Here is a 27,409-nt window from a genome sequence, read left to right as displayed (position 1 = left end):
ATAAACAAGGCACTGCGATACTAATTAGGCGCAATATTCCACACAAACAAATATCAATCGTATCAAATGTATCTTCCATAGCGCTAGAAGTTGACTTGCCTAAAAAAATTGGTATTGTCGGCCTATATATCCACCCTACACAACGCATTGTTTCGAGTGATATCGTAGGAATCATAAAACAACTTCCTTCTGATTTAATTATGGGCGGGGATTTCAATGCTTGGAGTACAATTTGGGGTTCCGCGTATACCAACTCAAGAGGCGAATGTATCGAAGATGTTTTAATGTCCTCAAACCTTATATGTCTAAATGACGGATCTGCAACACACTTCTCCACCCGGAATTCCTTCACTACTGTTGATCTAACTTTGTGTTCTGCTTCGATTGCACCACTATGCTCATGGCAAGTCTCTAACTCTCTTCACGGTAGCGATCATTTTCCGATCACCATCCAACTAAATGCCCAAACCCAATCCACATTTAAGTCAAACGCTAAGTTCATTCTAGAATCAGCCGATTGGGCGAAATTTAGCACTAAATGTATTAATTTGTGTGAAACTTTACGTGCTTCTAGCAACGTCAACCAAGAGGCAGCCAATATTTCAAAAATTATTCGAACAGCAGCACATCACACTATACCACAAACTTCACCAAAAAGCAGTAAGAAAAGGATTCCTTGGTGGAACTCTCAATTATCCCAACTTCGTGAAAACAAACAGAATAAATGGCATGAATACAAACGCTTTCGCACTATTTCAAACTTGGTAAGCTACAAAAAGGCAAATGCTCTTTTTAAGCGCGCCGCCAAAAATGCCAAGCGTAAGAAGTTCGAAGAGTTAACGGCTAGCATAAATCCTAACACTAAGCCCCGAAAAATATGGCATGATATTAAAATGCTCACTGGTTCTGGTAAGCAAACTACTTTCGCCCACATTAACTCCGCAAATGGCGTTATCAACTCTCCACTCGAAATAGCCAATTATTTTGCCTCCTTCTACGCTTCTAACTCAAACGACGCCAGCTTTTCAAGCAACTTTTGCTCGGCAAAATACAACTGTCTAAACGACCAAGCAAACATTATAAACAATTTATCACCTGCTGCCAGGACAATCGAATCGAAAATCAGTATTAATGAATTGGAGTTCGCGCTCTCTACCGTGAAAGGTAAAACTCCTGGGCTTGATCGAATTTCTTATCCTATGATTCAAAATTTACCCAGTTGCATGAAATACAGACTAACTAATTTGTATAACCAAATCCTAAATTACGGCTTTTACCCTCAAGCGTGGAAAACTTCCTATATCGTACCAATTGGCCAATTTGGCCATTCCATAATGCCAGTAAAAGAAATAAAAATTCTAGGTGTAATTATAGACTCTAAGTATAAGTTTAAAAAACATTGTAAATACATAAAAGATTGTATTATGACACGGTTAAATATAATTAAATACCTATCTTCTAAGAAATCTTTTGTACATCCGTCTTCACTTGTTCATGCATGCAGAGCACTCATCCTATCAAAAATCGATTACGGCCTTCCTATATACGGAAACGCAGATAAACGTTCAATTAGCCAAATATCATCGCCTTATCACTCTGCGATACGCAGGAGCATTAGAGCGTTCCCAACTACACCACTTCGAAACTTGTTTGCGGAAACAGGTTTGCCAAGGATTCCAGATCGGATCGAAGACAGTACTCATAAACTTTTACCAAAACTACTTTTCATCTACAATGTCAATCTTATTAAAGATTTCAGAAACGCATCTTTAAGAAAGAGGAGTCCTAAAATTACGTCGGTTGTAGCCAAATGTTTGAGCTTGCAAAGAAGACTTGAACTGCCGGGTACCCTTCGCTACCGCACAGCTGAAACGCAACCTCCATGGACGATACGCAATATTCCATTTGCTATTAACACGCTGCAGCGACCAAAAGAACATACAGCGAAGGAAATTTACAAAGCACTGTTTACATCCGAAAAATTATGTTTTATTTCGACCAAACGTAGAACAAATGATCTTATCTTGGTACTTCTGAAGAGGTACGTAATGTCAATATTTTGTGTTTAAAAAACACACCTTCCATCGATTACACATTAAGGCATTTAATCTTCGTGGGCATGCATACATATAAAACACATTTCAATCCAAGTGAAAAGTAATTTCGGCAACTATGAATACCATATTGTACATATGCATATGTATACGTATTTCTTTGTTGACGGTGCAAGGCTTTTTCTTCCATATAAAAAAAACCGTGCATGTACTTATGGAAGAAAATGCGTGGCATCTCGCGAAAAAAAATTTCAAAAATCTACGATATTTTTTAGCCACTTAAAACTTGCACTTTGTTATACTAAAATTCAGTTGGCTGCAAAACTGCATACCTAGAAAAATTCTTGTTATGGTTATGGTTAATAAGTTCGAAGTTTTCGAGAAATTTATAGTTATATGGTGTTTTTATGTTTTATAAAATAATAGTGGAAAAGTACCCGCCAGGTAACGCTCTAAGTCAATTGATTAAAGTTACGTTTTCTCCGTTAGTTTGCCACATCTGTGATGAATATTTCTATTAAATCGTATAGCCATTACTTGACATTTGTAAAGGTTACACGGTTTTGAGTAAATCTATCTCTGTACGTGTTATCGATTTCTTACAGTTTTAAAAATGGATATGAATTTGCAACAACGAGCTTGTATTAAATTTTGCGTTACAAATGGATTCAATGGTATGAAAATCTAAGAAAAATGTTGGGAAACTGTTTCAGTACTCTAAATAAAACAGACGAGTGATATGAAGGCTTCAGAAGATATCGTGAGTCCACCAAGGATAATGAACGTAGTGGCAGACCATCGACAGACAACTGGCGATAACATAAATAGAGTGAAAGAAAAGTTGATCAATAACCTGGCAGAGGAATTGGACATTGCTTATGGGCCCGTTCCGGACATTGTAGTTAATGATGAGGAATTGCACCGTGTTGCTGGAAAGTTGGTGCCAAAGGACTTGAATTTCATGCTAAAAAGGGGCCGCATTAATATCGGCAAAGACATGATTTTCCATGCTGAATCTCATCAAGATGAGATATGGGTTTATGACTCAATCCGGACATTAGACGAGTGAATGGAGAGCTCCAAATGAGCCAAGACCAAAAAACTACGTCGTTTGCTGTTTTTAAGGGTTAAAACGGTATTGTACACCCCGAAGTTTTGCAAGAAGTGGCTGACCTTCTGGTAAATAAATACTATTATTTGGGCGTTACGAGAAGTTTAAGTGAAGCGATTCGCCAAAAAAGAAAGGATTTCTGGGAAACCAATCGTGTATTTTGCACCATGAGAACGCACCGGTGCACGGTGTCATCATTATCCGTGAAATTTTGACCAAGAACGAAACGAATACCATCCAACAGTCATCGAATTCACCTAATATGACTCCCTTCGATTTTTTTCTGTTTGATTGAATCAAAAAACTACTACGGAAAACACATTTTAACAGCCGAGAGGAAGTAATGGAAACATCGAAGAAGGTTTTGATGGCTATACCGAAAATAAAGTTCCAGAAATGTTTCGAGAGCTGGATCAAACGCTTACAAAAGTGCGTTGTACGAGTAGTTGACGGGGAATACTTTGAAGGCGATAATATAACTTTTGGGGACTAAATTTGTATTTTGAAGTTTCTGAATATATTCCAGGAACTTTTTGATCGAGGCGGTATATGAGAAAAAATCGCAGGGGTACGAATTAATTGTGGTAGGGCAAATATATACATATATATCTATTGTTTGAAATTAAATATTAAAAAAGTGATTCCAAACTAATGTCCTCAATGCAGAATGGTGCAACTGTATACAAATATAAAGAAGCTCCAAGCTAATTTTATTGCTAAAAGTATTTGACCAGATTCTACGAGAGTCAAAAAACCTTCAAAAGTGCCCAAGTAAAATAGTTATTGAATGAAAACGAAACTCCAAATACGCCATTAGTATTTAGGAATTACGAGTATAAGCTAACAACCTTCGCATTCCCATGCTTTGAGTATTCTCACAAAAAGCCAAAAGTAAACTTCAACTAGGTTAGGTTAGGTTGAAGCGGTTGTCCTGTGGGACACACTCAGGCTCATAGCCCATTGTGATGCCGCGTGGGGAGCTTGTCCCTATCTCTCCTAAAACCAGTGTGTGTTTTTCAAAAATTTTAAAATATCTCTGATTTCTATAGTACTGAGGTCTTCTAGCTCATTAAAAAATTGTCTACCCAGAATAGTAAACCTCCGCCTGGATAGAGCAGGGCAGTGGCATAGTAGGTGCGAGATTGTCTCTTCCTCGTCCTCATCTTGACAACTTCTACAGAAGTCATGTGTTTGCACACCCATCCTCTGGGCGTGTCTGCCTATTAGGCAGTGCCCCGTTATGACTGAGATCAATGTGCTAAGACTGTGTTTATTTTGGCTTAGCAGAGATTCTGTGCGTTTAGCATTTAGAGTTGGCCAGAGTTGACGGGCGATTTTGCAGGTTGCTTCATTTCGCCATCTTTCGTTTGCTTTCTTTTCAATTTCATCAAGGATGTGTAGCTTACATGTTTGTAAGGGTATCCCTATGTCATTATCTATGTGCTCGTCAGACAGTTTAGTGCCGAGTCTTGCTAGTTCATCGGCTCTACAGTTACACTCAATGTCGCGATGGCCAGGAACCCATGTTACCTTTAAGTGAAATGACTCAGCCATCTCGTTAAGAGATGTGCGGCATTTCATGGCTACCTTGGAGGTTGTCGACTGTTTTGTGAGGGATTTTATAGCCGCTTAGCTATCAGTGAAAATGTAGATATCATTTCCGGATATCGCATCACACTGTATCAGTGTCGCGGCTTTTATTATTGCCATCAGTTCAGCCTGAAAGACACTACAGTAGTCGGGGAGCCGAAAACTGAAGAAGATCCCCAGATGTTCACAATATACACCTCCGCCTACCCTGCCCTCGAGCTTTGAGCCATCTGTGTAAACATGGATGGACTCGCCCTGTCTCACGTCGTCCCGTTCCCACTCTTCCCTTGAGGGTAGGAGGGTCGTAAACGATGTAATGGCATGTATAGGCGGGAGTGCATAGTCCACCAGTTCGGGAAGCCCCAGAGTGCCAGTCAGGATTTTACCGTGGCCATAATCCGTGTTTGACCACTTGTTTAGAGTGTTCAGCCTTATTGCCGCACTGCGTGCGTTATATATTGCCTGCAGATCTACCGGAAGGAGGTTTAGTGTCGTATATAATGCTTTCGATGGTGTGGTTGAAATGGCACCGGAACAGATGCAAAGCCGAACCACTGCTGTGTAGAGCTAATGTATCATTCTGGGTTCCAATCCCCATTTCTTCCCAATGAGCCTTCCGCAGGAGTACATTGCGGTCATAGCTTTTCATGCTCTGTCTGCGACTGTGAGCCCCCAATTTAGCTTCCTATCTAGTATAAGTCCTAGATACTTTGCCCTTTCTATTACTCTAAGTGGTTTCCCTCCTAGGAATATTTGTTGAAGAGTAGGTGTTTTGTGTTTCCTACTAAAAAGTATCAGATCCGTTTTTTTCGGATTTACCTCTAGTCCTCGACTTTTACACCAAAGTAATAGTCTGTTGAGAGATCTTTGTTGGAGCTCACATAATGTTGGAAGGTGTTTCCCCGAGATTGCTATTACAATATCATCGGCATATGATATTATTTTACCTCCAATTTTTTCCAGTTCTTGTAGAAGGTTGTTGACAGTTAGGTTCCACAGAAGTGGAGAAATTACCCCACCTTGAGGTGTACCCCTGATCGGAAATTTTTTAACAGATGTGTCACCCAAATTTGCGTTTATCGTTCGCCCAGTTAGCATTCGTTCTATAAACTTCAAAACTAGACATTAGAAAAATGAAATAACGATTGAGCGAGAACGCGAGTTATTGCTGTAAACAATTGTACTTACGAGTACTATTGTAAATAACAACGGGAAGATGTTACTGATAAATACCAATAACGTCAACGCAAAGGCTAAATTGTGTGCTTGTAGCATAAAAAATCATTCAGTAATAGAAACAACTAAGTATACGAGTTTCAAAAGAGGGAATATCTGTGGTGATTTAAACAAAAAAGAAGAAAAAGCAGAACGTCAAATATTAAATACAATGAATAACTCGTAGTGTAATCTATTTCATATGAAGTTTAACAATTTGTTGATATTTATGATCTTGAAATTTCTCTAATCTAATAAATGTTAAGCAGGTTGCGATAAAAACTTTGTTGCTCAATATTATGACTTATGACTCCTCAATCAAATTTCAGTAAGCCCATAAGTAATCGATGCGTAATTCAATGCCCAAGATAAGAAATGTTCAACTAGACCTTCAGCAATTTACAATAAATTCTTTTTCTGGTAATTACTAAATATGATTCATCGTATTTCAAAATTTCTTTATCTGGAATTCCATTCAAAAAGGTCTCTATAGACATTTTTGTACAAAAAGTGACGCCAATTACACTTCACAACGTCACAACAAGTAACTAATTATACAAATGTACAATAAAAATAGAAAAGAGTCCTCCTCTCAAGCATGGAATCTCAGCAACTCTCACATATCGGTATCTGTTAGCTGGCTCCAATTCCCGTTCCTAGTCTGAGTAAGATAGTTTTAATGCGAACAAATACTAAGAGCATAAGGCAGTTTTCAACCCTCCCTGTAGCCGAATCATATCCGAAAATTGAAAATAATTGACAATATTTGGGAACATAAAATTAAGTCTAAATATCAGATCAGTCCATAAGTTCGTGCGTTTTTTAAAGGTGGTTTTAAAATTAATAAAAAAGATGTTTAAAGTATTTATTAATCAATAATATATTTTCCTTCATTATTATCTGTTGTTACTATAGAAGCAGTGAGGCAGTCAAAACTCATACCGCAATGCAAATCATGCCAGGCGTATGGGCACACGCAAAACTACTGTGGCAAACAACCAAGGTGTGTCAAATGCGCAGGGAAGCATAAAACGATTGAATGCACAAAGCTTGAACAACAACAACCAAAATGCTGCAATTGTGGTGAGTCCCATCCTGCGAACTACAGGGGATGTGTTGTTGCCAAAGAACTACAAAAGATACGTGATCAACGAGCTGGCTCAAAAATAAAAAATAATATAAATAGTACTCAAGGCAAAAATATAAATAAAAATATTATAAGTAGCTACCCAAATAACCTTACCAGCAAACCAATTTTGCAAAACAATACTACACCACTTAAAAGACCCACATTCTCACAGGTAGTAAAAGGAAACAATCACTCGGAAAACGCTAACATACTACAACAAATATTGGAAAAAATAACGACACAAAACGAGTATATGACTGCACTAGAAAAGAGATTGCAGAAGATCGAAAAAACACTACACCTAGTTGAATAAAAATGACAAAATTTTTAAAAATAATGCTATGGAATGCAAACGGCTTGTTTAAACATCAAAGCGAGCTGGAAATGATTTTAGAAACCGAAAAAATCGACATCTGCCTAATATCTGAGACGCACTTTACCAAGCAGTCATATATCAAATTCAAAAACTACAATACATACTATTCAATTCACCCAAACAACGCCGCACGAGGAGGCGCTGCTATTATTATAAGAAACAATATAAAGCATTACGAAGAAGGCAGCATCTCTATACCTGAATTTCAAGCAATAACCATAACAGTGGAGAGTGATAGGAATTTATCAGTCACTGCAGTCTATAGTCCCCCAAAACATCAGATCAAATGCGACCAATACATAGAGCTAATTAATAGTCACGACAACCGATTTTTAATGGGCGGTGACTTCAATGCGAAGCACACACACTGGGGCTCGAGATTAACCACTACAAAAGGTAGAGAATTATGCAAAGCTCTTCAACAGACTGGATGTATAACATTTTCTACTGGGACTCCAACATACTGGCCAACGGATTCACAAAAAATACCCGACCTAATCGATTTTTTCATTGCCAAAAAAATATCAGCTAATTATATCAGCATAGAAAGCGGGTTGGATATGAACTCGGATCATTCTCCAATTTTATTAACATTATATGAAAATGCGCTTATCATGAAATTGCCATTTACGCTAACAAATAAATATACGGATTGGGAATATTTTAGGAACGTTTTAACCGCGGATAATCACAATGCAGAAATTACCAACACTTCCGATTTAGATGATGAAATATTAAGATTATCTAACCTTATACAACTGGCAGCCTGGAGTAGCACTTCGGAAAAAAAGTTTGTCACATCAGGTCATAAATATACCAAAGATATTAAAGATATGGTCGCAGAAAAACGCAAAATACGAAGACGATGGCAGCAAACAAGATCTCCCTCCGACAAAAAACGACTAAATAAAATTACGAAAGAAATTTCCAGGAAAATAAAAGATTTTAAAAACAGATCTCTGAGTACGTATCTAAAGAGCTTATCGAACGAACGCAGCACTGATTACTCGCTCTGGAAATGTACAAAAAACTTTTCACAGCCAGTAACACAGTACCCACCAATCAAAAAAGAAGACAGTTCTTGGGCCAAAAGCAGTAAGGAAAAAGCTAATGTTTTTGCTGAGTACCTCGAGGGCATCTTTAAGCCATATGACACGTCGAGGATAGCCGGAATGCAGCCACTTACCTATGAAACTGATGCCGAAATTCCCCTTGTTACGGATTCCGAATTGCTTGGTGAAATAAATAAACTAAAATCAAAAAAACGCCTGGGTATGATCTTATTACTGCTGAAATTTTAAAACAACTTCCTCAATGCACGATATCTAGGTTTACTAAAATAATGAACGCCACATTCAAATTGCACCATATCTCAATATATTGGAAAACTGCTGAAATAATTATGTTTAATAAACCAGGGAAGCCAGCGCATGATGTCACATCTTATCGGCCTATCTCGCTCCTACCAATTATATCAAAACTGATGGAAAAGCTTTTAGCCAAACGTCTCAACATAATTATTAAGCAAAGAAATATAATACCAGTGCATCAATTTGGTTTTCGCACAAAACATTCTACCATCGATCAAGTGCACAGAATTACTCGCATCATTGAAAACGCCTTTGAGGAAAAAAAGGTGTGCTCTGCTGTCTTTCTCGACGTGTCTAAAGCCTTTGACAAAGTTTGCCACATTGGGCTCCTCAACAAAATAAATGCGCTTCTACCAATACAATATTTTAATGTTCTAAAATCGTACTTATCCGATCGTTTTTTCCGAATAAAATACGAAGACACATATTCCGAACTTAAGGAAATTAAAGCTGGCGTCCCACAGGGCAGCGTGCTGGGGCCCATTCTTTATATTCTTTTTACGTGTGATCTACCTATTGACATAAATTGCTCCACAGCAACTTTTGCTGACGACACAGCCATCTTATCGGTAGGAGAAACTCAGATTGACTCAATCAAAAACCTTCAAATTTATCTAAATAAAATCTCCGAGTGGACCATTAAATGGCGCATAAAACTAAACGAAACAAAATCGGTTCATTTAGACTTCACACAGAAGAAAATCAAATATCTGTCACTACATATAAACGGCGTACAAATCCCGCATCACAACACCGCCAAATACTTAGGTATGACACTAGATACCAAGCTTAGATGGAATGCTCACGTTAAAAAGAAAAGAGAAGAGTTAGATATCAGATTTAGAAATATGTACTGGCTTATGGGCAACCAATCAGCCTTATCCCTATACAATAAAATTCTTTTATATAAGCAGGTGCTTAAACCAATTTGGACATATGGGATCCAGCTATGGGGCTGCTCAAGCTCAACCAACATAAAATCCATACAAAGATTCCAAAATAAGGTACTACGATGCGCTGTTAATGCACCTTGGTACGTCCGTAACACCGATATCGAACGCGACCTTGGCATCGAATCAGTTGCCACTTCGATCAACATCAACGCTAAGTCTCATATGGAAAGACTACGCCACCATGTAAATAGCGAAGCCTCAGCCCTAATTGACCCCGTTAAATGGAAAGAAAGGCTGAAACGAAAAAAACCGCACCAACTCACGCAGTAGCCCATCTCCCTGCAAGCCTGATGCAGAGTATTTTTAAATTTAGTTGTATTGTACAAAATTAAATCCAAATTGTTCGTTAGTTTATAATTTATTAACTAGTTACAATGTAAATAATAATAAAAAAAAATAAAAAAAAAATTATTTACAATGTCTTCCCAACGTTTAGGCAAATTTTTAATTCCCTGCTCAAAAAATTGCTTTGTCTTTGGAGCCAAAATACGCTTCGATATCCCTTTTTATAGCTTGTTTTGAGGAGTAGTTCTTGTTACTCATACGGGATTGAAGTCCACGGAAAAGGTGATAATCACAAGGTGTAATATCCGGAGAGTATGGTGGATGCGGCATTAGCTCCCATCCGAGCTCGTTCAGCTTGCCTCATGTTTGCCTTGCGGTATGAGGTCTTGCGGTATGACGGTCGATTTTTGTTAAGTGCCTCATTCAGGTTTGATAGCTGATGGGAATAATAATCAGCAGTTATCGTCTGGTGTGGTTCCAGAAGTTCATACTAAACAATACCGGTCATATCCCACCAAATAGACAGGAGAATCCTCTTGGGCTAAAGGCCATCTCTAGGGGTTGGTTTTGGTGTTTCATCTTTATCTAACCATTGGCGTTTTCGAACAGGATTATTGTAAAGGACCCATTTTTCATCACCAGTAATGATACGGTTAAAAACACTTTCATTTTCAAGCCGATGCAGCAGCTGAGAACACACATTCACTCTCAGCTGAAGGTTGGCCGCGGAAAGTCTATGCGGAACCCATTTCCCCACCTTTGAAACCTTTCCCAACTGAACAGGTGCCTGTAAACTGTTCCATGCGATGAATTTAACCTCTGAGCTGTCAAATCGACTGTCAAATTTGGCTCAGCTTCCACGAGTTCGAGCAAGGCGTCGGAGTTAAAGACTTCAGGACAACCAGCGCGCGGGGCATCCTCCACGTCGCAGTTACAACTTTGGAACTTTCAAAACCACTTTTGCGCAGCCCTCACACTCACGGTATCGTCTCCATGAACAGTGTTTACTTCTGCAGCAGCAGTTGTTGCACTTTTACCACTTTTATAAAAAAAAATACAAAATATACCTATTCCATACTAATATTAACATTTATTGTGGATTCTCACCCATGTGTTGTGAGTTGGAAGTTCTCGAAAAATCAGCAGAAGGGCTCTAAGGCGGAGCAAATGTCGACAAGAACGAAGAAAAACAACCAATAATACAAAACCTCGTATGATGATAGATTACAAAGTTTGGCCATCCGAAGCAACGTTTTGAGAGTAACTTCGGCTGCGACGTCATATAAGGATCATAGATTTAACAGATTTGGTCAGTAGCTATGGTGAAAAACTAAATTGTAACACAAAGACAATCTCAGTCTTGTCGCAAACAAGCCGCTCTTGCATCCCGGGTTACGTTAGCAAATCAGCTGATAGCTTCTAAATCGCTAAGAGCCAGTTAACGATCTGATGTTGGCCAGACCTTTTGCATTCTGTACAATGTTTGGGAATATCGTACAAAATTTAGAACTCTGAATTCTAAGTTTTTTGTTATACAATAAAATATTATATAATTTTATAAAAAATTAATTAAACAAATTTACTATGAAACATATTGCGAATTTTGTAAAAAGACGAGCTGACTTAATTATATTAGACAAGTGTAGCTTCTTTTAAAATTTGGACTCTTTGCTTAGACTAAACTTTTATGTAGAATCTGCTAGGAATGATGTCGAAAGGAAATAGTTTCAGACAAATTGGCCCACTTTAATGTATAAATATATAATTGGCGCGTATATCCTTTGTTGGACGTCTGGTCGAACCCCTCCTACAATTTGTGGTATAGGTCTTGATGTTGTTGCACAAAAAAACCAAAAAACAGATCAAACGTTTCTTGCCACTCACTGCACGTCCACCACTTTGGAATCTTGGGGTAGAATGAGAATAGAGTAAACTAGTAACTAGCGTAAGGCTTTACAAGATTTTAAATAATTGCTCAAATAAGGAAATTAATTAGTTAGAGCCACCTCAAGTGAATCTCTCTTAAACGAGTATCTACTCCAAACCATCATATTATCTTAACACGTTTTACTTATGTACGTTGCTTTTACGTGCTAATTAAGTCAAATCAGTATCGGCACTTTGTTAATTGCTTTTTATAAATATAGATGCTTCAAGCTTTTTAATTCCATTTTGAAGACGTTTCAATCGATTTAACCCTAAAATCATAAGATGTCTTCGTAATACGTTAACATAAGTTACAGAGCACGTATCTGGCAGTATTAATTTTTTTTTTTTTGCCTTTTTATTTTCACTATTAAAACCAATTTTTCACTATTATATAAACCAATTCATTATTTCAAACTGTTTATAAGGTTTAGAAAAAGTCGACAAATATTCGTAAAAAATTTAAACTTTTTAATCAGCATTAAAAAAAAAAACAAATTTGGTACGCAGTTTTATAGTCCATTCAAATTTAGTATATGGTAATAAAGTGCAAGTCGCTCAAAACTACATAAATTTTTGATAATTTTTTTCTCTGGCGGTGTTGTGTTCTTTCTCCATATAAGAAGCCCTGCCGAACACACAAAGCGTTAGCAAGTGAAAAAAAATGGTTACTACAGGGTGAACGATATGAAGTGTTACCAACTTCACACTGCTTGTATCTGTAATCTTATGACATCAACGTCAAAATTGTTCTAATGACAGTTCAATACATTGTTTATAAGCCATAAAAAAAAAATGTCAGTGATGGAATTCAAACGTAATAGTGTGATTGCGTTATATTTGGCTGGAAAATCACAACCAGCCTTTGTTCGTGAGCTCAGTCACCTCAAAGTGAATAAAATGTTTGTGTATCGCACTATAAAACATTACAATGATACTGGTAGCATTGCAAAACGCTATGGAGGTGGTCCAAAAAAAACCGCAACAACGCCAGAAATGGTTCGGAAATCGGAAAGAAATGGCTCGACTTGAACGAAATCCACGTCGAAGTGGAAGAAAAATGGCTAAAGAACTGAAAATATCGCAAGACAGCATTCGTCGCATATCGAAAAGTGAGCTCAAGGTCAAGGCTTACAAGTTCCAAAAAGCACACGATCTTTCACCCCAGCAAAAAAAAGTTTGGTGCGAAAGAGCAAAGGAGTTGTTGCGCTTGCACGAACGTGGTGAATTTCCCAACATTGTGTTTTCTGATTAAAAAAATGTCCCAATTGAGTAGCTCATAAACACTCAAAACAATCGTGTTTACTTGACCGAACGCTCATACGAGAATTTGAGCCTACGTATGGCCACTCGAAGCAATTTCCCAGCGCAAGTAATGGTTTGAGCCGCAGTGACCGCTGATGGACGCTCTCCAATCGTTTTTATCGAGGCTGATGTCAAAGTGAATGCGACTTATTATCGGGAAAATGTTTTAGAAACTGCTTTAGAGCCGTGGACACGCAAACATTTCGGTCGTAGACCATGGACGTTCCAACGGTACTCGGCACCCTCTCATAAAGCTCGTGTGAATCAAGAATGGTTAAAAAATCATGTTCCACAACACTTCATTTCGTCCACACAATGGCTTTCGAATTCGCCAGACGCAAATCCGATGGACTATTCCATCTGGTCCCTTTTGGAGGACCAAGGTGAGGACTAAAAAATATGCCAGTATAGATGCGCTGAAAAAAGCGATTATAGGAGAATGGGCCAAAATACCTCAAGATGACATTCGTGCAGCATGCAACTCATTTTTTGACCCTTTGAAGGCTATAGTCAAGTCAAAAGGTGGTCATATCGAGCTAAAGTGAATATATGTTTAAATTGTAATAATTTTTGAACAATTTTGACTTTGAAATCAATAAAAACTAATTTCACACAAAAAAGTTATGGTGTTTTGAATAGCTAACACTTCATATCGTTCACCCTGTATATTTATTATTTATAATCAGTGTATACGTAAAATTTATGTATCTTGTGATCCTAGGGTTAAAACAATTGTAACGCTACAAAGGCTAGCTAATACATGTCAATTAATCAAGGTCGAGGGCAGGGCGGCATCAAAATAAACGAGTCTTTACTTTAAGAAAATTATTTCCATGGTTGCATTTTTTTTCTTTACATAAATGTACATTTAATTACAACGTTGACGTAATTAATATGGGTTCCACGATGTCTCGGCTGTTTTGTGCTATTTTTGTTTATTTTTTATATTCTATTTTTGTACATTTCATTATTACGTTTTTTTACTATTTTGTTAAAATGCAACCAAAATCATTCATGAGTCAAAAATCTAAACTTATTCTACACAAGACCGGTTGGGCAACGCCCTTTTTCAACAACACTTACGTCACCTACAAAGAGTTTGGAACTCTAAACACAATGGCACATACATAGATTAGCATTTAAGTCAGGTTTAACTGTAAAAAAATATTTATATGAATAGGAAAAGTAGATTAAAGTAGCATATCATCACGCAGCTGGTTAATTGGCACAAATTTGGTTTAGATGGTAGCAGTGTTAATAGCGTACGTGTATATATATTATAACATAATTATTACAACTTATAAATGGTTACAAACTCTTAATAAGGAAGAGTACTAAACGTCAAGAACGCAAATTAAAAATATGTAAGGTTAACTTATGGCTCTAGTATGCAAATGTACCCAAAATAGGTAGTCCAGTAGGAAACCGTTTCCTGCCTATTGAATATGCAAATACATGTGCATATATAACACACATGTATGCATATGTAAATAAGTAAATAAAGTTGGTAAACAAATTTTAGTAAAGAAGAAACCTATCTAAATATTTAAGTATAGTTCACTTAGAAAAAAATGCAGTATTTATTGTTGATCAACCAATTTAACAAAAGTTTCTCAATATTTGCATGTGTGCAGAGAGATTTCTTGTAATTAAAGATTGAACGAGCGAACTCTAATCAACATCGAATTATTATATGTACATTGATAAAATCAGAAAGGACGAGCGTGCTGCATTTCACACGAAAAAGTTCTGCTAACGCAGGCTTTTATTACAACCCTGTTCTTTTATACCAATAGGTTAGGTTAGGTTAGGTTGAATCGGTTGTCCTGTGGGACACACGCAGGCTCATAGCCCATTGTGATGCCGCGTGGGGAGCTTGTCCCTATCTCTCCTAAAACCAGTGTGTGTTTTTCAAAAATTTTAAAATATCTCTGATTTCTATAGAACTGAGGTCTTCTAACTCATTAAAAAATTGTCTACCCAGAATAGTAAACCTGCGTCTGGATAGAGCAGGGCAGTGGCACAGTAGGTGCGAGATTGTCTCTTCCTCGTGTGTTTGCACACCCATCCTTTGGGCGTGTCTACCTATTAGGCAGTGCCCCGTTATGACTGAGATCAATGTGCTAAGACTGTGTTTATTTTGGCTTAGCAGAGATTATGTGCTTTTAGCATTTAGAGTCGGCCATAGTTGACGGGCGATTTTGCAGGTTGCTTCATTTCGCCATCTTTCGTTTGCTTTCTTCACAATTTCTTCAAGGATGTGTAGCTTACATGTTTGTACGGGTATCCCTATGTCATTATCTATGTGCTCGTCAGACAATTTAGTGCCGAGTCTTGCTAGTTCATCGGCTCTACAGTTACCCTCAACGTCGTGATGGCCAGGAACAATAGACAATTACATAAATTAGAATCGTAATCAAAAGAGAACTTCAGGTTATAATACTGAAAGTTATAATCCTGAAGTTATCTTCTCATTCCCTTTTTCGAAAACCCAGACAAAAAAATTAAAATTTTATAAAACATTGTGTTTTTTTTTTTAAATTTTATCCTAAAAAGTTAAAGAAAAAAATTGTTTAAATATTAATACCCAAATATCGGCACCAAATATGGTACCAAAATATATACTCGGTGACAGATTGACTCAATATAGAGTGACGTTTCAACCGCGCCAGGCCCAAAGCACAGCGGGGGTTTCAGTATGATCAATGCATGAATTAAGGTCGACGGCGGCTGGTATAAAAGTAGAATGCAGTGGAGGCTGAACAGAGGGATACATATTTTTTATAGTAATTGAATATTCTTAGGTGGTTACAATTAGTAACAGGGTTATGCTTTATTTACTTGTACTTTCGAATAAGGCTACAACACATAATCCTCCTTGAATAAATTGTAAGTATTTTAAGTAAAATATTAGTTTGCCTACTGGACAATCGTAATTTAGTTTTTTATTATTATTAGATATTGTTGATAAATATTAATGCTATTTATGCAATTATGAAATATACACATACATACATATTTAAATAAGCGGTAAAACAAAAGATATGTACGAGTATGTATGCATAAGAATACATTTACATATTCGATTTGTCTTTCTAATGCAAATGCGGTTAATAGAAACACAACTTCACAACTAGTCAGATTTTCTTTTAAAATGAGGCTAAGGTCGGCAAAATAGAAACAAACAATATGAACAAATTAAGCAATGGCGGCAAACCTTTTTGTTGATAGACGTGGAATTCCGACGAATCGAATTTTTCGCTCGATCTATAGAGTTGACACGGTGGGTAATCTTTGAACACAAACGAATATTTTATTTTTTCAGGTATACGTGTGAATGTGTGTATGTGTGCGTACATATGTTTCAAAATAATAATCATCATACGATACGCACTGATTGTAAGCAGTAAAATAGCGATTACATAAATTATTAGAAAAGTAAATATATTTTTAAAAATTCTTTTTCATGACAAGCCAACTTATTTTGGCGAAAAATGTATTATCAAATTCTTATCAAACCCAACAAATAGGTCTAAAAAATTTTTTCTGTTCCGTATTTTTAGAATGAAGTGTGCGTAATAATATCGCTTACAAAACTCGATGTGTTTGCCTAATTTCTAATTTTGTGTATGTGTGTTTTGTTTTAATAAAATATGCGCGTTTGTGTTTACGAAAATTTACTTATTGCATATCTTGGGTGAGGCCCAAATAATTTGATTACAATGCTTATCATTAAAGATACGGTAGACTCGACCGATTCGCAAACCAACTATGTTATCTTCGCGCCATGCTTATACATATGCGTATGTATATATACATATATGCAGACTTTGTAAAATATATACATACATGCACACTGTATGAACGTACGTATCGCAACAAAGCAGGCGGAAAGTAAGGTAACAAAACCATCAAACATAGATAATATGTAACTACAAGCGCGCCATGGCGACTAAAACAGCTGAAGGGTTAAATGAAAAGCATTCATTTCTGCCGCCAAAGCGAAAAACTTCTGTCCATATGTACAACTAACATTTAAGTGAACAACTTAAAATTCTTCAAGTCCCTTTTTAGACAGACTTAAATGGAGGAAATGTAAATAAGAATAATCTATGGACTTGTACATTTGTTGCCACTTTTAAAAACATTCATGCCACGGTGACGTCGTTCACAAACATATATGTGCATATGTACATACATACACACGCATACGTAGACAATTTCCACAGAAAGCGGTCAACTAATAATATTGTAAATGTATTGTAAACTTAGAATGTTGTATACAAAAAAATTATTTCGAAACTCACCTGGTGTAATTGGTTGATATTCTTGTTGTGGCAGTAAGAAGCATGTCAGTACCTAAGCAGATCAACCGGACAAATAAACAAAAATAAGAACAAAAAACACAATTATTAGTTACTCATTTCAAAATGCACAACAGGGAATTCAAAACTCCACACAAAATACACAGGCAAAATCTAAACCAAATCAAAAGCAATACACAATTCCTGTATATTATAGGTATACGGACATACATACATACACACAATATTATTTAATATCAACATACATACATATGTTCATATATACATCCCCTCAAACTTGTCGGTACGTATGTATGTAGATAAGGCTGCATCGAAAGTAACTCTTCACATAATTGCGTATGGCACGCGCATGCACTAACAAAATACGACGTAATCAACAAACGTTTACCCGCCCTTCTCTTTTCGTTTACCAAAACATTGAGTTTTGCGCACTCTCCTTTTCCATTTATCCGTCATTTTACTCTGCTTGTGTACTTTAGCTTAGAGCGAACACTCGAACGTACACTCACCTGTTCACCTGTTGCCTCGTCTGTGTCTGGCTGGAACGTCAGTAGCGGCTGTGCTTGATTTTCAGATAACCAAACAGCTTTCAGCTGCAAATTAACCAGTGTATACGGCAAGTACTGCAACTGATTGCCCGACACGTCCAGCACGTGCAACACCGAACAGTTTCCCAACTCTGGTGGTAGTTTCTTTAGTTTGTTATCTCGCAAACTCAAAACGCCCAAATTTGCACAATTTCCTATCTCGATGGGCAGGTATTCAAGCGCGTTGCGATCCACATTCAAGTTGCTCAATTTTGTCATTTGGCCAATCGATGCAGGCAATTCTGATAAGAAGTTTTCGGTCAATATCAACTCCTGCATATTTTCACAACTACGAAAAGAAACAAATACAATTGGAGTAAAAAATATTACGAACAATAAAATGTTGTTAAACAAATCGATGGCATTAAGATAACGACGTTTAATTAAAAAAGTATTCGTCAATGTGATGTCAATAAGGCCGTGTTCACACAGGGAAACTTTTATTGCTTCAACTTGCTTGCAAATTCGCTTTTGGTGTTGTCCGCGTCGATTACACAGGGCAACTCTGTTACTTGCAATTATTTTAAGCAGTCATTAGTAGTGTCAAACCTTAGCCATAGCAATTAGCTGTTCTGATTAAACATATGGGCATTACTGTAAAGAACTATATGTGCCGCACCCTAGCGCCATAACCATAAGCAGCTGTAAAATACTTCACATTTGTTTTAATATTTGTGATAAAAATTTGACTTAGTGGAAAATGATTAGTGATCTTATGACAAAATGCAAACGTTGTGATTGATTCTACTTCAATATCAGCAGTTTATGGGTATGACATGGCTAATCAAAACAAGCTGTAAACTGCGGTTGCGGCTATGACGTTATAGCTACGACACCACTAATTGCAGTTGTAGTTTTTAGTTATAGTTAATAACATGGGAAAAAAACAAAATTAAAACACAATGCGAGTTGTCCGAGCACGAGCAACTCAGTGGCTTCCCTCGTCTCCGGCCAAAAACTGCCCTGTGTGAAGGCGGTCTAAGTAGTATCAATAAATTTAAACAAAATTTAAGCAAACAAGCGATTTTCGGTTGAACATCAACTTAAGTATCGATAGCAGTACTTTTAATAGCTTATAGCGTAATTTCTCTATACGTTACCTTAGCTTAAATTAAAGTACTTAAAAATGTTTACTTAAGCTGTTAAATCTGCTGGCATATGCAGCCTTATGCTGCATAATAAGGGCACGCGATTTTACACAGGTTTTTCTTCTCACTTTCATTGAGCCCGATAGATAAACTCTCCAAACAAAAAGTTTTCCGTACCTCCGGTAACTCGATTCTAACTCTAAAGCTAGTCTTCTGCTCTCCCTCAGCTAAACATTACTTTCAACCCTTGAAGACAGTTCGATGACGTCTATCTTAATATGAGGTGCAATGCTTCTGATGCAAAATAAGTTCGGCTTTTTTAATGTGTTTAATGAAATGCTTTAATTCTTGTATATATTATGGGCTTTTTTGTATTCATTTTTAGCTTATAGATTAAATAAGCGAAAAATCCCCTTTTTATGGTAAATTTAAGCTCAAAAGCGAAGAAGTTCCGCTAGTACTAAAAAAAAATGCACATCTAGCATTCATAATTAGCCTGGACCTAATAACTTTACAACATACTGCACGTGTAATTTCTAAGGATGCCACCTAAAATCAATTTATGCACGAAATTCATATCACATACAAATTTTCGAAGATTTATAAAATTAAAAATAAACTAATAATATGGTAGCATGGTTCTCTCTTAATTTACCGAAACTTATGTATTTAAAATCAACAGCTCTAAGTTTCTTAAGCCTGGAGTAATCACTTATACGTGGTGAACATTTCTCAGATTGCTGTAAAGTATTTTCAGTTACGTTTAAGTCTAGAGTAAATACACTATTAATTTTTAACCTAGTGCTATATATAAAATTTTTATTATCAAAAACGAAAAAAAAATCGGGCAATTGAGATGCTCTCAATGCTCAAAATGCTCTTCGCAAATCGATCAACAAGAGGATTAGCTATGGTATTATTGCAATTTTGTTTTGTGTAATGAAGATTTCAGCCAGAACAATTACTTGTATCGCATCGTCCTACACTAGGCGATTGTGAACTTTTCACAAAACAACATGAATCAACTAGCACTTGTTGCTTACCTCCATTACTCGCTAAGAGTAATCAAACACTTTTACCAAATTCAGAAATGTGAATACTTACGATCCTATGGTTGGATTTAACTTTTGTAAGCGATTTTGATCCAGCTTGAGAATTGTCAGTCGACTTAATTTTGCAATTCCATCGGGTAGAGATTCAAGTAAATTTTGTGCTAAATCCAAATCGGTTAAATTTTCGAGGCCACCGATTTCGTTTGGTAATTTCTCGAGCCTACAATAAAAGTGTTATTGTTAGTGGTAAAAATGTATTTCAAATAGGAAGACAGATAAAGGATAAGAAAGTGAACTTACCGATTTTCAGAAACATCCAGATATGTCAAATTGGTTAGTAATCCGATCTCAGGTGGCAGTCTTTCTAACTGGTTGTGGTCTAGCCAAAGCTCATGTAAGCCGGGCAAGTAACCCAAATATGGTGGTAGCTCTTCGATTTCATTGTCGCCCAAGTCTAAGCGTTTTAGCTTAGTCAGTTGTCGTATCGATTCGGGCAAATGTTTTAATAGGTTCTCCCGCAACTCCAATGATTCCAATTGTGATAAGCTAGAATTTGAATAATATTGCATCAGTTTGAATTTTTTGGGTTTTTTTTTTTTTTATAATAACAGACGAAAAAATTCAATGTGGGCGAAATATCTGGTGAATGCACCTTAACATTTGTGTACAAAATCCTTTCAGCAATATCCTATTAATATTATAAATGCGAAAGTTTATTTGTGGGCTTGTGAGTTTGGATGTTTGTGATTCGACCATGCAAAAACGTCTGAACGGATTTGCAAGAAGTTGTGCAGGCTGATTGTTAATGACCTGGACCTGTCAACAAATTTTAACTAAATGAATAAGTTAAATCAAATATTACAATACAGGTGGCAAATGCAAGCCCTTTTTCAGAGAGCTTAATTTAGAAATTATTTTTGAAGAGGATTATTCCGTTTTAAAATTAATTTCAAGTCAAATTAATAAAATAAATGAAATAAGCCAATATGGTTGTCAAAGAAAACATGGTTTGAAAAACATTAATTTCGAATATTGAAAGTTTAAAAACTTTAATTCGTTAAAATGTATGTATAATGAGTAATAATTAATTAAAATTAATAAAAGAAATAAAGAAACTAAAAGAAAAACATGATAAAGCTTATTTTGAAAAATATTTTTGCAGAGGTTGCCACCTGTTTGAAAAATGAATTTCAAGAAAAATTTATAAAATATATTAAACACATAACAATATTGGTGTCAAAGAAACGAGGTTTGAAAAGTCCTAATTTCGGATAGTGAACAGGGTTACCATCTATTTAAAAATAAATTAAATAATTAGCAAAATATAATTAAAAAATACAGTGGGCGTGTCAACTGCAAGACATTTAAGAAAGCTTATTTTGGAAATAGTTTTTTCTGTTCGAAAAAATCATTTTAAGTAAAATAAAACAAATTAAATATATTACATAAAAACTAAGAGTGGCACAGAAATGTTTGAAAAGCCCTAATTCACCTCCTGTTTAAAGTCTTAAACTTATATAGGTATATATAATTGGCGCGTACACCCCTTTTTGAGTGTTTGGCCGAGCTCCTCCTCCTATTTGTGGTGTGCGTCTTTATGTTGTTCCACAAGGATGGACCTACAGTTTTAAGCCGACTCCGAACGGCAGATATTTTTATGAGGAGTTTTTTTCATGGCAGAAATACACTCGGAGGTTTGACTTTGCCTGCCGAGGGGCGACCGCTATTAGAAAAATGTTTTTCTTAATTTTGGTGTTTCACCGAGATTCGAACCAACGCTCTCTCTGCGAATTCCGAATGGTAATCACGCACCAACCCATTCGGCTACGGCGGCCGCCTTAAGTCTTAAACGTAATAAATTAAAATAAATAAATACATTAGTTAACTAGTAACACATATTTAAAATAATACACTATGACAGTATTTAACACCAAGTGAAAGATCGCTTAGTTGGCAAAATATATTTGAAGATGGTTGTCAAATCAACCCTATTCAAGCTAATAAATAAGTTAGCCGAGATACTATTATAAGACTATCACGCGCAAGAGGGTTTTAAAATCTTTTTTTTTAATATTTTTGAATAGGGATGCCGCCAGTCAAAAAAATAAATACAGCAAAATGAGCACACTGACCAATAATCCGATGGCATGCGCTCTAACGAGAAGCCGAAATACGTGAGTGCGAGATACTGGTCAATAGAAACAACGCCCGAAAATTATACCAGAAAGTTCGGCGGCTTACGCGTTCTTCTGTAAGAACAAAGACGGCGATCTAGTGACTGAAATCCAGAGCATACTTAAATTATGGAGGGAACACTTCTCGAACCTGTTAAATAGTGACAGACACAGAGGATGTGAAGATCCCGATAACCCAATAGTTGACGACGAAACTGTCGTTCCGCTACCCGACCATGATGAGATGAGAATAGCGATAATGCGGTTATAGAACAACAAAGCCGCGGGCGCCGACGGACTGCCGGCTGAGCTATTCAAATATGGCAGCGAGGAGCTGGTAAGGTGCATGCATCAGCTTCTTTGAGGAGAGGAGAATCGACACACACCGTCTTTCGTCGACTTCAAAGCTGCATTCGACAGTACGGAAAGGAGTTACTTGTATGCCGCGATGTCTGAATTTTCTATCCCCACAAAACTAATACGGCTATGCAAGATGACGTTGCTCAACACTAGCAGCTTTCGACTAGCAGATGATATCGATATCATCGGCCTTAACAACCGCGCTGTTAGTTCTGCCTTCTCCAAACTGGTTAAAGAGACAAAGCGAATGGGTCTGGTGGTGAACGAGGACAAAACGAAGTACCTCCTGTCTTCAAACAAACAGTCGGCGCACTCGCGTATCGGCACCCACGTCTCTGTAGACAGTTATAATTTCGAGGTTGTAAAAGACTTCGTTTATTTAGGAACCGGCATTAACACCGATAACAATGTCAGCCTTGAAATCCAACGTAGAATCTCTCTTTTCAACAAGTGCTACTTTGGACTAAGTGGGCAACTGAGCAGTAAAGTCCTCTCTCGACGAACAAAACGAACACTCTACAAAGCTCTCATCATGCCCGTCCTAACGTATGGCGCAGAAGCTTGAACGATGATAACATCCGATGAATCGACGCTTGGAGTGTTTGAGAGAAAGATTCTGCGTAAGATTTTTGGATCTTTTCACGTTGGCAACGGCGAATATCGCAGGCGATGGAACGATGAGCTATACGAGCTTTACGACAACATAGACATAGCGCAGCGAATAAAGATCCAGCGGCTACGTTGGCTGGGTCATGTCGACCGAATGGATACAAACACTCCGGCTCTGAAAGTATTCGATGCGGTACCAGCTGGTGGTAGCAGAGGAAGAGGAAGGCCTCCTCTGCGTTGAAAAGACCAGGTGAAGAAGGACTTGGCTTCACTTGGTGTGTCCAATTGGCGCCGGTTAGCACGAGAAAGAAACGAATGACGGGCTTTGTTGAACTCGACCAAAATCGCCTAAGCGGTTATCGTGCCAATTAAGAAGAAGAGAAGAAGAAGATGGGTTCTATACAGCTCCCAATTTCTACAATTTACACGTAAAGACTGGAGATTATAGTGGCCAAAACATATGTATACATACATATACATATGTAGGTATTATTGCAATTTTTATGCGTTCAATCTTTGGATTGTTTTGTATCGAAAATTTCCATTTCAAATTCAAAACCTATTCAAAGGTCCTCAGAATTCAAAGTTGTCCCTGTATTATTTAAAAAAAGCGACATTTTTGTAATACAAGGTACCGCAAAATTAATCATCCAATTTGGTTTTAGAATAACTTTTACTAAATAAAGACATTATTTTGAGGGATTGTAAGCTTTATTTTGACCCTTACGCAATCCATTGGTTGTCAGTTTGCTTTATACAACAGCTGTCTAATTCACAAGTGTAAAACAAATTGACGCATGACGCCATTTGCAAAAATTATAAACCGTCCGATATGGTGATTAATTTTGAGCCCCTTTGTATGATATTAATGTACCAAATATATGCTGCTGCTAATTTTAGTACACATTCTAATTAACGTGAAAATTCTGAAAAAGTACAATTCCCCATCAATTCAAAAGTGCTGCCACTTAGCCACTTAGGTCAGGAAAATTCTCAAAACGACAACATATTAATTAAGTTACACATTTTTAATGCACACAACATTTAAAATAACAATATTTTAACTTACCATCCAAAATCGACTGGCAATGTGGTAAGTGACATATCATTTAAACCTAAAACTGTTAAATTTTTGAGTTGAGAAAATCCTGCAGGTAGTTTTGGAATCGGATTTGAGCTGAAATCAGCAACCTGTAGGCTTTGCAGGTGTTTGATGTCATCAGGAATGTCTGGAATATCTGTAAAAGAGACGCAAAATATATATGTATGTGAGTATAATAGTAAATGGTAAACTAAAGTGGTGATTTATATTAAATGGAGAATGGTAATAGTTCTAATAATTTATTTAATTCATCTAAAGACACTTTTTGCTCCATCTAAAAAATAAAAATAAATAATTGGCGCGTACACTTCTGTTAGGTGTTTGGCCGAGCTCCTCCTCCTATTTGTGGTGTGCGTCTTGATGTTGTTCCACAAATGGAGGGACCTACTGTTTCAAGCCGATTCCGAACGGCAGATATTTTTATGAGGAGCTTTTTCATGGCAGAAATACACTCGAAGGTTTACCATTGCTTACCAGAAATACACTCGAAGGTTTACATATGCTTTCACCGAGATTCGAACCAACGACCTCTCTGTGAATTCCGAATGGTAATCACGCACCAACCCATTCGGCTACGGCGGCCGCCATTGCTCCATCTACTTTCATCAAAAATAGGGCAACCATTTTTCTTTGGGTTAAAACATATTTGTATTTTAGAACCAACTCCCAACTTGTTTCCACGATGTGCAATTTTATTTCAGCGTCCTATAAACTCCTACATAATTCGTAATTTAATTCACTACTGTGCCTGATTATGTACCTATGTACATATGTACACATGTACACAAACATTTTTTAGTTTAGCTTACGAATTTGAATTATTTGCGCAAATTATTATATTTTTAGACATTACGATTTAAATGTGTCTGCGTGTCAAGGAACCTGTAATAAATATGACCAAACACAAAAGCATTCATACACAAAAGTTTGCTCAGAAATACAAATCACGCAATTATGTCGAAATTAAGACACAAAAAGGCACTAAAAAGGCTTAAGTTATGCCTGTGGTATTACTCGAACACTTTCCAGACCATGGTAACTGTAATACAATAACAACATCAATTTAATCATCATAAGTATATACACATATCTACAAACAGAAAGCCAAATCAGCCGTGACAAATTTAGAGTCAGAATACTTGTTGATCGAAACAATCTGCCTCACGAATTAGTTCCTTCGAAACGATGTCAAATAGAGCGATGAAACATAAAGATAATATGCTCGCACCAGACGAACCATTTTTGGTTGACATACTCAATAATAAGCAACAGAATAACGGTCTAACAGAGGATGTTAAAGTTGAAATGGAAATAAGCAGCTGAAGCAGAAAATCGAAAAAAGAGCGTCGTCATCCAACAACAACAACAACAATATTATAACAATAGTAAACGGAGCGCAAACAGTTGAAGCAAATCGATTCCAGATAGCCGCGTCAACCACGAGAAGGTTGCCACCCACTATCAGCCGGGCTGTGCGCATCGCTTATGCTCACCTACACCTACAAAGCACACAAACCGCCTGAATGCAAACAAGTTGAAACAAGCGACTCGCAATAAAAACAAAATCAGCATCACACAACATCATATCGTAGCCCATATGGAAAGAGGGGAAAACTGACAGGCAAGCAGACAAGCGGTGTTCGAACTCGTATTTACCCGACGGAGAACAACGAACGAATACTATAGTGGCAACGAGAGAGCGAATGGAACATAGTAGCACAGCACAGGAAGATCCTTCACCATTGTTTTTATATTGACCTAGTTTAGGTACTTTCGACATGTCAGTCGCACAACCACATTTCCTTTCCCCGTTTCCTTGTACTTTATTTGGTTTGTTCGTTCAGTGACTGAATCGTTTGTCGTGACATTGCTGGCTGACAACGGTATTGGTGTTGGTCATGGTGATTGGAACGATAAAGTAGAGGTCGATAATGTTGTGTACGCTAATGACGATGAGTTTAGTGATTATTAAAAAGCAATCGCTGCCATAACGAGTAAAGTAATCGTGATGTTTCCTATAAAGACGCCATGTTACAAATATACCAAATTATGTAAACAAATCATGAAAAATCATATACGAGTATAGTGCACTATGTTAAATACATGTATATAAATATTTGTTAAAATAAATAAATTATTCTTATTCTGAAATTTTTTTTAAAAAGATCATGTCAATTGTTGCCTGCACAATTTTTGGTATGCGATTGTTTCCACGAAACCTGCTTTTACTAGGACGCCCTTGCTTCGCTTTTTGTTTTAATTGGTATCAATTTTCACGGTAAAGAAAAAACGAATTTCTTAAGTTATCAAACGCGGTCGAAACCGGAGGAGACAAAAATCTAAAATGACAACAGCAATTACACAGATGGGCAGTCTGTCACATAACCACTAAAAATGTAATCGCCAAGATGCTAAGTAGCGAAGAAGCATGAGAGATCATCAGCAGTCTCGCGGAAAGAATTCTAAAAAAGCGGGCACTTTAGGTACAGACCTTTGGAGCACCACTCTGAAGGAATGCGAAAACGGTTCCAGAGTGGGACACGGTCTCAAAAGAAAGACAGTTTTTTAGTCTGCGGACATACCATTGCTGCGACGGCAGCTGTGATGATGCATTCGGCAATTTACCACCCCCTGACAGTTGGCAACACCTATATTTTCTAGAGGTGTTGTTCCGCAAGATGAAATGATATCAGCAATAAAGAGTTAGTATGTGTTAACCTGAGTTTTCGCAAGTGGTGATAAAACTACAATTCCGCAGGTAAGTTCGTGAAAAATATTTATTTTTTTATATTTGCACT

At 37.0% G+C, this 27,409-nt stretch overlaps 1 protein-coding gene across 11 annotated transcripts in view; it reads right to left on the bottom strand.

Annotated features, from left to right (window-relative positions):
• Positions 1-27,409, bottom strand: part of LOC128871949 (protein lap4) — a 239,552-nt gene that overhangs the window by 141,921 nt on the left and 70,222 nt on the right. For 10 of the 11 annotated variants that reach the window (XM_054114140.1, XM_054114144.1, XM_054114148.1 and 7 more), the window contains exons 4-9: positions 24,579-24,747; positions 20,667-20,912; positions 20,419-20,586; positions 18,149-18,515; positions 17,622-17,673; positions 16,532-16,606 (exon numbers count right to left, since the gene is read on the bottom strand). In XM_054114140.1, the coding sequence (XP_053970115.1) occupies positions 16,532-16,606; positions 17,622-17,673; positions 18,149-18,515; positions 20,419-20,586; positions 20,667-20,912; positions 24,579-24,747 (1,077 nt within the window). The remainder of the gene's footprint in view (positions 1-16,531; positions 16,607-17,621; positions 17,674-18,148; positions 18,516-20,418; positions 20,587-20,666; positions 20,913-24,578; positions 24,748-27,409) is intronic. The other variant, XM_054114143.1, reaches the window with a different exon arrangement.

This window comes from Anastrepha ludens, chromosome 2, assembly GCF_028408465.1.
Source record: "Anastrepha ludens isolate Willacy chromosome 2, idAnaLude1.1, whole genome shotgun sequence".
Lineage (NCBI taxonomy): Eukaryota > Metazoa > Arthropoda > Insecta > Diptera > Tephritidae > Anastrepha > Anastrepha ludens.
The sequence above is the reverse complement of the archived record's forward strand: the minus strand, read 5'-3'. Positions and strand labels throughout refer to the sequence as shown.